The following is an 11,703-nucleotide window of genomic DNA, read 5'->3' as shown; positions in this document are numbered from 1 at the left end:
CAACTCTTGGACCACCAGCTGGGAACCGTCAGCCTGCGGCAAGTGGGACAGTAACTGGGATCAGTGAGTTATATTTCGAATCCCAAATTTAGTAAAATGAATATCAAGACTTAAAGGATTTATTCATTACATTTAAAAAAAATTTCTACTATTTTCTAGTCGGGACCCCGCAAGCATGGTTCGACCGTTGACCAAAGACGCCGACGATCCGCTGGTCCAGAATCGTTACAACGAAAAGCTAGAGCAAAAGCGCCCGAGAGTAACACGGCATCTGATTCTAGTCCGCCATGGGCAGTACAACATGGACGGCAAGAACGATTCCGAACGGTATCTCACCGATAAGGGTTGTAAACAGGCCGAAGCTAGCGGGGAACGATTAAAGGCATTGGGGATAGATTTCGATAAAATCATTCGATCAACAATGACCCGGGCCCAGCAAACGGCAAAGATCATTGCCCTGTCCTTACCTCCACTGAAGCTGCACGACGATGCGATGCTGGAGGAAGGCGCTCCTATTCCTCCGGAACCTCCTGTCGGTCATTGGCGACCAGAAGCATCGGTAATTCAATTATTCTTAATTTCATTAAAATACCTTCCAACTAAATTATCCAAATAATCCCTCTCGTAGCAGTTTTTCGAAGATGGTGCCCGTATTGAGGCGGCCTTCCGAAAGTATTTCCATCGCGCTGATCCTGAGCAAACCAAGGACAGCTACACGTTAGTCGTCTGCCATGCCAATGTGATTCGTTACTTCGTTTGCAGGGCGCTGCAACTGCCACCGGAAGCGTGGCTTCGAATTTCACTCGGCCATGGTAGCCTCACGTGGGTATCGATCATGGATGATGGTCGTGTGACCCTAAGAAATCTTGGCGAAACCGGTCACATGTCAAAGGAGCTATTATCTAGGTAAGTATAATGTGAAGCTACAGGAAAAATTATTCAGGTTCGAAACGACGTACTTGTTATTACTACTTATTATCGCGAAGTTTATGGATTGTGAAACCATGCATTTGAAACTTTCAAAAAGTTCATTAAAATTAATATTAAGCCTTGAATAGATTTTGTGTGGAATTTTGTAATCCGAAATTAATACAAGTGTAGTTGTGCTGTATTGAATCCGAAATCTGATGCCACACAACTTTACTACCCTTCTGCATTTCGCACAGAAAGGTCTTGGGCCTTATTATGCCATTCGGGGGACGTGAAGTCTGGTAACTAACTAAAGCTTATCTAAACTGACATTAAAAGACTAGAGCGCTTGCAGAAGTCAGGAATAAGACGTGGAATTTGCAAACAAGCAAAAAGTAGGACAAACTAGAGAAAGACGAAAAGAAGGCCGTCTGTTTTAGCAGCAGTTTGAAAAATATATTTAAGTAACACCGGGGCAAGTGCAAACGGTTTTCACCATAGTTCAACTTTCACATGTCCTAAAAAAAATATGTATATGTTCAAATATTATAAATTATCGTTCGTTGCATCACTAAAATAGTTCTTAACAAATTCCCGTTGAAAGTGAAAAATAAAAAAATGTTGGTAAAAAGTAACGGTGCTTTTGTGAAAAAATTTCAAAATTTACATTTGCCCCGTTTATGGGGGCAAGTGCAAACGTAATACTATTGAAACTGATACACAAAAAGCAGCCTATAATGATAAACTTGAGCTTGGAAGACTGTTGGCCGGTGTCGCATAGAAATTGAGATTCTAGGTCCGAACATCCCTGCTTTTGTTCTATTATCCGTTATTGACCCATCAGTAAAGAATTGTATCGTGATAATCAACGAGTGGGCAAAGGGATAGAGACGTGAATCCATCGTTGATATCACTTATTACCACTTTTGCCAGCTGGTGAAAGCTGTCTCCAGAACCGTAAGCTACAGTACATGATGAGTGAAAAATTCAAAAAAATGGATTTTACAACTGGAGTACCGCGAGGGTCGATACTGGGCACGGTTCTGTGGAATATAACGTACAATGAGGTGCTGACATAGAAGCTTTCAGTGGGTGTGACGTTGGTTGGTTTCGCCGATACGTAGAGCTATAAGCGACGGGTTTCTCGACAGAAATCGTACATCTAAGAGCTTCAGAATTGATAGAATCGATGGAGAGTTATATGCATTCCAAGAGTTTACACCTGACTCACCACAAAACCAAGATGGTTTTGGATATTATTGTCTGAAAGCCACTGCAGTACAGTCTTGACGTAATGTGCAGATGCCAAGTTCGGCCAGAAGAGAGGGGAATTCTGATGCTTTTATAGAGGGGCAGCAATCTTTTTTTCAAGCATTCATCTTTGTAAACTTGAGCATTTATTGTACCTTTTGTGAAGAAAGTACTTGATCGCAGACCACAGATACAAATAGCTTGATATACCAGAACCTTCTGTCCAAATATTTCCATCGCAATCGTGCAGTCGGCATCATCTGCCTCCTCGTCCGTCGATTTCGTGTAGAATTGTGGCCGGGAAGCGCTCCTCAATCCTGTTTGACTGAGGTTTCGTCGTCCATTAAGATGCACCTGTTGCTGTTGTCCAGAATCCGTTAGTTAAGTTTCCGTGCCCTTGTTTTTGCTCGAGATTGTTGTTCTACTGATTTTTTAAGTACCTACCTTCCACTTTTTGTACGTCTTTAAGGAGTTTCTGGCCTTGATTCTCTGAATCATCACAATGCTGGTTTTAAACCAGATCACGCGTTGATACCGATCGGTTACGTTTGATATGATTGACTTCTTTAACATCCAACTGGGGCAGACTGGGACCAGGTTTTCTTCCGTATCTAGGCAGATCGGATGACTCGTTGCCAATTTTCCGATGATATTTTTCACGCTCGTGTGGTGTATACTTATGACCGTTTTGCGATTTGATTGTATTTAACACCCTTTGCAGTGCACCAAAGTGTGCAGAATTTTCTTTCTAGTTTCAAGATCAATACGAATCATAAGCGAACACGGAAAAAAATTGAGTGGTCATCCCAAAGACGCTGTCATGATAATTTTACCATTTCAGCGCTATAGTATTTTCAACCACGAAAAGTTTAACATCGATTTTGTGAAAGTGCGCATGAAACAATATTGAAATTACTATGTACCTGGTAATTTTCGATAACTCTCAATGTTTGTTGTCGAAAATACTATGGTCATGATAATTTCATCATAATTTCTATCACAACTACCGTCCGCATAGTAATTTTGACATCGTGGCATCAATTCATATCAACAAAATACTACGCACATCGTACTTTCGAGAACAAAACATATTTGACTCAAAAACATAAGTGCGTATGATAATTTTACTATGGTAAACATTCTTGTTGTTTACACTAATTCAAGATCATCAATCATCAAACCCGTTTGTAAAAAAACTAATTTTGAGCTGCTTTATAGTTACATAACTTTGAAAATCATTCCAGAGCATCGGGAAAACACACTAACATTGACCGACGTGTGTCGGAAGTGTGAATTTTCATGTTTCAAATAATGTCATAATGCATGCATGCAAATAAACAAACATACATAGTAATTTTACTATTTAAATCAAGCTCCTCGCTCCTCCTAATCTTTATCATAACACATACTAGTTTCATCATGAAACATATTAATTTTACTAGGGACGAAGTTAAACAATGCATCATTTCATTGACAATTTTACTAAAACGCAGTCGAATTTACTATGCGCAGCCAAATTGAGCACATGGTAAAATAGCTATGCGTAAGGTATTATAAACAACAAAACATATTTGACTCAAAAATATGGTCGCCTGTTGTTCGTTTAAACCACGGATTTAGTAATTTTACTATGCTTTTTTTTGTGTGAACAAATTAATTACACAACACTTTTTAAACGTTTTAAACACGTCAAAAAAATTTTGCCTGCATGCACACAGAAAAAAGTTCACGCATTTTTAAGTAAACTAGTTTCAAAAGTTGCTAATGACAGTTCTTACCCGCATAGCTAGAAACCATATTATGTATCTTTCGAATTATTCGGTTCTGATTACATTAATAGTTACGATTTCTTTTGGGTCATTGCTAATGTGCCTTTGCTAGAAACGAGAAAAAACCATTTCGAAAAGATAAGATTAATCTTCCAAAAAACTATTTGAGTAATTTGGCAACGCGACGATAAGATAAAAAAATATTCCTGGAAGATACAGCTAATAATCATGAAAAATATTCGATAATTTTAGCAACGCACCCCAATATTTTTTGCTGTCACATCACACGTGGTTAAATTTGTGCAAAGTATAAAATTCATTTCGCCGGAACAGTTCGAGAAAATTCCACTTTTTCGGGATTATTCGGAACGCAACATTACCCGTTCCGATGGTGCGAAGAATCGGTTGGCGACAGCGCCAGTTCTGGTTGTGCGAGGGTAAGTACTTTGATTTATTGGCAATTTTCAGTTTTACCAACAGAAAATTATTTTTTTCAGTCGCAGCTAGCCGGATGTCTTCAGATCAAAACGCAGACGCCAGAATTAACTTAAGGATCCCTTTCAACGGAAACATTATTATGTTAAGCCGGTCCGCTATGCAATAACACCGGTTCCAACGGTGGGAGGACAACAGAGACGACAACACCACTAACCAGGTTAGCGTCGGAAACAGCAGCATGACGACTCTATGTGAAGTGCGAGCAGTGTTTTTTTTTTAATTTGTGTGTTTTTTAGATAAATTATATGTATGTGTTGTGAATAAAATGTTTTAATTTTTAAACTGATTTTCATTTCATTCATTTCGATTTTAATAATTGTATCAAAAGTACACGATATGTTGTATCGTTATTCTTTTTATGGGAAAATCATTAAGTGAAGATTCCACGTATCATACAACTCGCTCGGAGCGAGTAGAAAAAAGCAAAAAAATTGAATGGTTACTCTACTTAACGACCCGTTCCCTGTATCGTAAAGTGCGTCCATACGATTCCATCTCATGAAAAAATGATAAGCCTTATCTTACATTAATAATCCAAAACTATAGAAGTAATCTTTTGGGTGTCTTGGGAAGAAGATAATGTGAATAGTCACTGTACAATACTGATTCATGCGGGTATTTGGATGTAATGGCTCTTATTCTGTGTCGCGCGTGACGTGACTATCGTCGGGTCACCCGAGTCACTCGATTCTAGTTGTCACTTTAGCCGGGAATTGTCACTTCGTATGAACTTTGTGATAAATGTTGCATTCGGGCGATGATTTCAGGTGACAATTGTTACCAATGTTGTCAATATCGTCCCCTCAGGCGCGGCGCCAATAAAGGTCATTGATCGACGACTGGCTCAGCTTTAAAATCCATGTCGAGTATGTAAAACAAAAACTTTATCTAGTAGCCTGCTATGAAACTTTAAATGTTACTTGGGATAGTTTCCCCAAAAGCAGCATGCTTAGTGTAGTGTCTACATTCCGAACGATAATATATACACGGTACTCACGAGTAAACTGTTTGGATGCGACTCTCATACATACGAAAGAACGGCTTGTTTATTTTTAACAAATTACACAGTTACACCATCCTATGCCAGCCATTAACGAGTTTGGAAAAAGTTTCTTTCAGAATACAAACACTTTTTAGTTGACAATCATGACCTATTTGCCAGATATGTATGTATGCACTCCAACATGTTGTGGTATTTTGTGGTTTTCTTTTATTTCATAGTTGTATTTATTAGATCAAGAATGTGTTACAGCATGGCACATAATGCAACATAATTACATATGTTAGTGGTGTGTATATTAATAGTAGAGAGAGACTTCCTACAGTCACGTGTAAAAGTTGTTGTTATAGCGAGATTGGTTTGGTTTGGGTTTGTTTCTTTTGTTTTTATTAGCAAAATACTTCTGTTTCTGTGTTAGTTTCGATACAATTCCACACCTTACCTTAACTTCTACCAAATATATGTTCTATTTATATGTATATAGATAATTAAAAACGATTAAAGATAGCAAAAATTTCGAAATTTAAAAATTTGAATTCACAACATTGATAGTGTTCATTTTGTTCTTGTTTTGTTTTCCTTCATAACTGTATTGGATAACATATAGTATTTTTTTAATGCCATCACGTGCGTTGTTTGTATCGTACGATGTAACGATTCGTAATAAATTCAAATATAGCTTTTTTAATATTGCAATTTTTGTTATTTTTTGGTTTTTTCATTTTAATTTTCTTGATTTTGATATGTTGCGCTTAGGGTAATGTTGTTTTCAAATTTTGATTATATGTGTCCATGCGTGTTTTTTTGTTTTGGTTAGGTTCAAACTTTTTTTTTTTTGATTAGTGTAATTTGCGAGAAAAGCGAAAATTTTAGACTATGTTTTTGAGATACGTTTAAATTTATAACTACCATAGCTAGAATCCACGAAGCCAAGGTTCGTAGGATAAAAAAATCCGGAATACCCTCACTCTCCTTAAACGGTCACATCACCGGAAAGCGATCGCGGTGAAAGGGCCTCCTCCTCATCGTCGTTTTCCTGGGAGTCTTCTGGTTCACCGAGCGCGTGTACGAACTCGTAGAAATCGATCCTGCCGTCGCCGTCGACATCCACCTCCTTGATCATGTCTTCAACTGAGGAAAGTTTTAATTGATTATCAATGTTTTCAAGTACAATTGGTGAGAATGCTTTACTGGGTTTATTTTTTTGAGCGATACTTACTTTCCTCTTCATCCAAATCTTCCCCTAAACATTGCAGAACCGCTCGGAGATCCGATGCAGTGATGTAGCCTCTGTTATGTTTATCGAAGACACGGAAAGCGTCACGTAGCTCCCGCTCTTCCTGGTCGGCCGATGTTTCCGCCAATGTATCGGTCATATTCGACATGATGTCGACAAACTCTTCGAAGCTAACGTTTCCGTCACCTGTCAGAAAAACTAGGGGTAAATAACTTTCGTTGAAAGATAGTAATTCTGTCACCTACCATCGACATCTATCTCCAGTAGCATTTCCTGTAGCTCTTCGACACGTGCAAATTGACCCAGCGATCGCATAACGGTGCCGAGTTCTTCCTTGGTGATCGATCCATCGTTGTCCTTATCGAATAGCCGAAACGCTTCTCGGAACTCCTTCATCTGGTTCTTGGAGATGAACCTTCGGTTGAGGCCGTAGTTGGTGTTGCTGGAAGTGATCGAATCGTACGTCTGAGAGCGCCGTGTTTTGGCTCGTCCACTTTCCAGGACCATCGTTGCTCCATCGGTGAACACGTTGCCATCCAGGCTGGAACATTCGCTCGGTGGTTGAGTGATGTTGTCTTCCTGTCGAGGCATCCCGACCTGGTTCCGGTTCTGCTGAGGATTGTAGCTGTACGACGGGTGACTGCTGGCTTGATAGTCCGATTCTAGCCTTGGGTTGCTGCTGCTGCTGCTGTTCTGGTTCTGTTGCGGGTTGCTGGACTCGTTCTGGTGATCGTTTTCTTGATTTTCCGGATCTTGCTGCTTGTTTGGATCGTTGGTTTGCCGGGTCTACGAATGGTAGAGAATAATAGGGCTGAATTAGTATTTATGAGAATACTTTTGATGAAGAAGAAACTCAATTAAATGTGTGGCAGATGAAATTGTTAGAAATGGATAGACTTCAAATAAGAAGTGGCATCATCAGGCCACGACTTACTTCCTGAAAATAAGAGCTGCATACGAAGGTTTACGATAGCTCAAGATACTTCAGGTTATAAATCCTTGAAAGGATAACCAAACACGGCTCGCTGAGAAAAACACGTCAGGATCTTAATTTGTTAAAAGAGAGGAAACGGAGTAGCGTGGCGGAGACATCCAGATCATCTTGCATGACCCAACTCTGTCTTTACTCTGGAGTCCCGATTTTGCACCCTTTTCCAGATGGCCTTTTCGGGCCATAGAATATTCATTTCTTACGTTCCGGGCTGTCGAATACATTTGAACGATGTCCACGATGAAATTGCCACACACAAAATTGATTCGCTAAATTCGAGTTTTCATCCGATTGCCATCAAATTTTCAGGGATTGAAAAATAACTAGGTATTATACTTCATTTTACCATTTTACTCGTATTTTATTTACAGTCCATACGCAAATGCCCGCACCTTGACCTTAACCCCGGCAATAAACTTCTGCACAACCTGTGAATCAACCGTTTTTTGCATGTAAACCCATACCTTCTTCAGTTCCTCGACTGTCTTCAATACCTTAGTTCGTTTAAGATGGTGCTGCTTCATAATCGCCCAGTACTTCACGGAGAAAAAAGTCGAAAGTTGTTCCAATTATTTCAGCTAATTATACCAATCATCAAGGTGTAGTTGATTTTTTCGCATCCAACTATAAGTATAAAAAGTTCAACAACAAACTGCTGATTGTCCTTACGCAATCAACTATAAATATAGTAGATTCAACTGTAATTGGTTCAATTGTAAATATGATAAATTCAACTACAATCATATGATTGATTTTAGGCATTCAACTATACATATAATAGAATCAACTACAACCTGCTGATAGACCTCATTTAATTAACTATCAATATCATAGATTTAACTATAATGGTATAATTAATTACACTCTAAACATAATAGATTCAATTACGATTGTACAATTGATTTCAAACATTCAACTCATAAATATAATAATTTCCACTATGATTAATTGCATCAAATTTTATTTTAACCAACATTTGAGTATAGTTTCGCATGAGTGCAGAGAAAAACAGAAAAAAAACGGCGATAAATAAATTCAATTCTCGTTGTCGTGAAACCTGCGGGAAATATTTTTCCGAAACCCATCCGAAACCGTTTCCAATCCACCAAGGATTCCTTTGTGTATTCTCCTGGCAGCGGTTGTGGTGCTCGACCAGCAGTTGGCCTCGTTTGGAAACCGGAACTGTCCACAAATCCGGCAGAATAGAAATTTGTCCAAAGGGGTAGCCGAAACCGATGTGAACCTCAACCTCAGATGACCGTTCGAAAAGTTTCTAGAAAAGTCTTCCCAAAGGAACTCCCAGCCTTAACGGCCTTATCAGTTTAAGAAAGCAGGCTACAATAAACGGCCGGCGACTTCAGCGGCATGGAAAACGTCAATTCTACTCGGAGCAAGACGGCGGAAGCTAGACATGATTCCAGGCAACAAAAAGGCCTCAAACAACTTTACCGGGAACAATCGAACGACGCTACTAATCTGTCAGGGACGTCAAGTGTGCTGGTGAGGAAAAATTTCCCAAAAAGAGGACCGAATCAATTTTTCTTTTTATTTTATTTTAGATTATTGGGAGCTACAATAACTCGGGCAGCAAAGTACTTCCCTGGGATCACTGCCGACTTACCGGAACCTGGGATTTTGCCATTTGGATCGATGGACAGACCACACCTGACGTCCTATACGGTCCCCCGAAACGCTGCTCGTCGAATAGCATAAATGTTGGCTGCCCGTTCACCGATAAAGCCCAAAAATAAAATACGCCGGGTAAAACTTACAAAGTTAGTTTTTCTCCGTTTTTTCAATGTAATTTTTTCCCTGGCAGCTTTCTTTCGTTCTACATAACCCTGTTGCTGAGATCGGTGGACATTCCGACTGGGAAGCAGAGACCGACAAAAAACACAAACACAACACAGTATATAACGTGCAACACAAATTCTGGAGTGCTGACACATAAATTTTTGTGTGCGACACTTTGGTTTGGCACAGCACTTCAATTGTGTTGTGTTGCATCAAATCAACACGACACAGTTCCCAGTTGTGTTGTGTCGAGGATAACACAGCACGCAACACAGTGTTGTTACGAGCAAGGCTATTTTTTCACCCGTCGCACTTGACTGGACAGCATTTCTCCGTATTTTCAATGGCGAAGCTCTTCACTCATATTGTGTTGAGCAAAAGCAAAAGAAAAAAATTTATCCAGTTCGGCTGCTAGCAAGTAGGCGACGAATTGAAAAAAAGCTAGCTGGCTGGAGCATCAATGATAATCGTATCGGGACCGGCACACGAACACACTGTGTCGTCAACTGTGTCGCATACTGTGCTGTGTTGCTGCCGACACGCAACAAAAGTAGATCAACACAGACACAGCACAGCTTCGTTTCGGAAGTGCTGTGTCATCAAATTGTGTTGCACTTACTGTGTTCGTGCTGTTTTCGGTCCCTGCTGGGAAGTAATCAGCAGTAGCAGGACAAACAATTCGAATCAAAATGCAGTTGTATTCCTGTTCATTTACCACCACCACCCGACAACAGTTTCTTTGGTCGGTTTCGGGCGGAGGCTGAACGTTGAACGGGCCAGGAATAAAATTTGGTTTTGTGGAAATAGTGTGAAAAACTAATAAAAATAAAATATAATTGGAATAACCGCTAGGAACGACTAGAAAGCAAACAATAAATATGATGACTTCCAAAACAAACATTTGTTGAATCTACGATATCTATAGTTGAACTCATAAAATCAATCATAGAAATATAATTATATTTATTATATTTGCAGTTGAATCAATTATACCAGTATAGTTGAATTTATTATATTTCTTGTTGAAAGCGCAACATCAAATATTGACTATAGTTGAAACTATTACATTTATAGTTGAATGCAAAAATATCAATCATATCGGTATAATTGAATCTATTATATGCATTGTTGAACACATAGAAACAATCCGATAATCTATTGTATATATAATTGAAAGTTTAATATTTATAGTTAGCCGAGAAATAATCAGAAATATGATTGAATAAAAGTGGATTCTTGTTAAAAATACTATACTTTATTCTCCGTGTTCTTGATGGGGCGGAGCTCCCGAGTGTTGGGAGGGTTGAACATTTTCGGCACGAAATTGACCTTAAGGTCCGCATACCACTTCAGCACGGATTCTGATTGCGGATATGCTCCGGAACGCTGAACTTATCCTTGGCGGCCTTCACATATGTTTCGTCGTCCATGATGCAGCATTAAACTTTCGTCAGCATGTTGAGGTACAACTTCCTGGCACGGGTTTTGGCTTCTCGTCGCGATTATTGGCCTTTTGTACATTGAACGGTCGAAGCCCAGTCTTAGCTTTGGCCTTCTGGACAAAATTTCGGCTTAGGTGCAGCTTCTCAGCCACATCCCGAACGGAGGCGTTCGGGTTTCGGTTGAAGGCTCCAACTACGCGGTTGTGATTGTTGGTGTTGTACGGAATACTTTTTCTTTCGCTTCTGGGCTTCCGATCGGTGGGGAACGATGCGAGAGATCCGTGTTCTCGTGATGAATGCGCAAGATTTTATCACGCACGAGCTGTTCTTTCGACTCCATTTCCGCGAAGTTTGATCACAAGGACTTTAATACTTGCATCATGTAAACAATGCACTATGAACTAAATCCGCTCAAATTTTCATTAAATTCTACCCAAAACGGTTAAAAAGTAAGAGCAATTTCATAGTGTGGCAATTTCATCGTGGACACCCTTTAAGTATGTTTGGGTCAGAATTTTCTAAAAAAAAACTTCTTAAATTTTCCTGAAACGGAAAAATTACATAAAACATATATTTTGATTTTAATTGAAATTTCAACCTATACACTCGTTCTATAACCAATCTGGTGTGATGGAAGCTGCCGGGAGATTAGTATCTCACTCCAGAAGTGTGATTGTTGGATGTTAAATTTCATGCTCCAATCCTAGGAATGTGTTTGACACCATCATGACTAAATGCGATAGCGTAAATGCGTGTGCGTGCAGATTGCTGTAATCGAGAAATCCATTTTAATTACAAATTTCGCCAGGATT

At 39.4% G+C, this 11,703-nt stretch overlaps 2 protein-coding genes across 8 annotated transcripts in view; one reads left to right on the top strand and one right to left on the bottom strand.

Moving 5' to 3' along the window:
- Nucleotides 1–6: 6 nt before the first annotated feature.
- On the top strand, nucleotides 7–1,044 carry LOC129756266 (serine/threonine-protein phosphatase Pgam5, mitochondrial). The gene is made up of 3 exons (XM_055753085.1): nucleotides 7–63; nucleotides 160–559; nucleotides 629–1,044. The coding sequence occupies exons 2-3, from the start codon at nucleotides 176–178 to the stop codon at nucleotides 908–910; spliced, it is 666 nt and encodes a 221-aa protein (XP_055609060.1). The 5' UTR covers nucleotides 7–63; nucleotides 160–175; the 3' UTR covers nucleotides 911–1,044.
- A 4,539-nt stretch (nucleotides 1,045–5,583) lies between these two features.
- Nucleotides 5,584–11,703, bottom strand: part of LOC129751739 (uncharacterized) — an 87,084-nt gene continuing 80,964 nt past the window's right edge. For all 7 annotated transcript variants that reach the window (XM_055747417.1, XM_055747414.1, XM_055747413.1 and 4 more), the window contains exons 3-5: nucleotides 6,910–7,450; nucleotides 6,647–6,850; nucleotides 5,584–6,558 (exon numbers count right to left, since the gene is read on the bottom strand). In XM_055747417.1, coding sequence (XP_055603392.1) covers nucleotides 6,401–6,558; nucleotides 6,647–6,850; nucleotides 6,910–7,450 — 903 coding nt within the window. In that variant the 3' untranslated portion in view covers nucleotides 5,584–6,400. The remainder of the gene's footprint in view (nucleotides 6,559–6,646; nucleotides 6,851–6,909; nucleotides 7,451–11,703) is intronic.

Source organism: Uranotaenia lowii, chromosome 3 (assembly GCF_029784155.1).
Source record: "Uranotaenia lowii strain MFRU-FL chromosome 3, ASM2978415v1, whole genome shotgun sequence".
NCBI classification, from domain to species: domain Eukaryota; kingdom Metazoa; phylum Arthropoda; class Insecta; order Diptera; family Culicidae; genus Uranotaenia; species Uranotaenia lowii.
The sequence above is the reverse complement of the archived record's forward strand: the minus strand, read 5'-3'. Positions and strand labels throughout refer to the sequence as shown.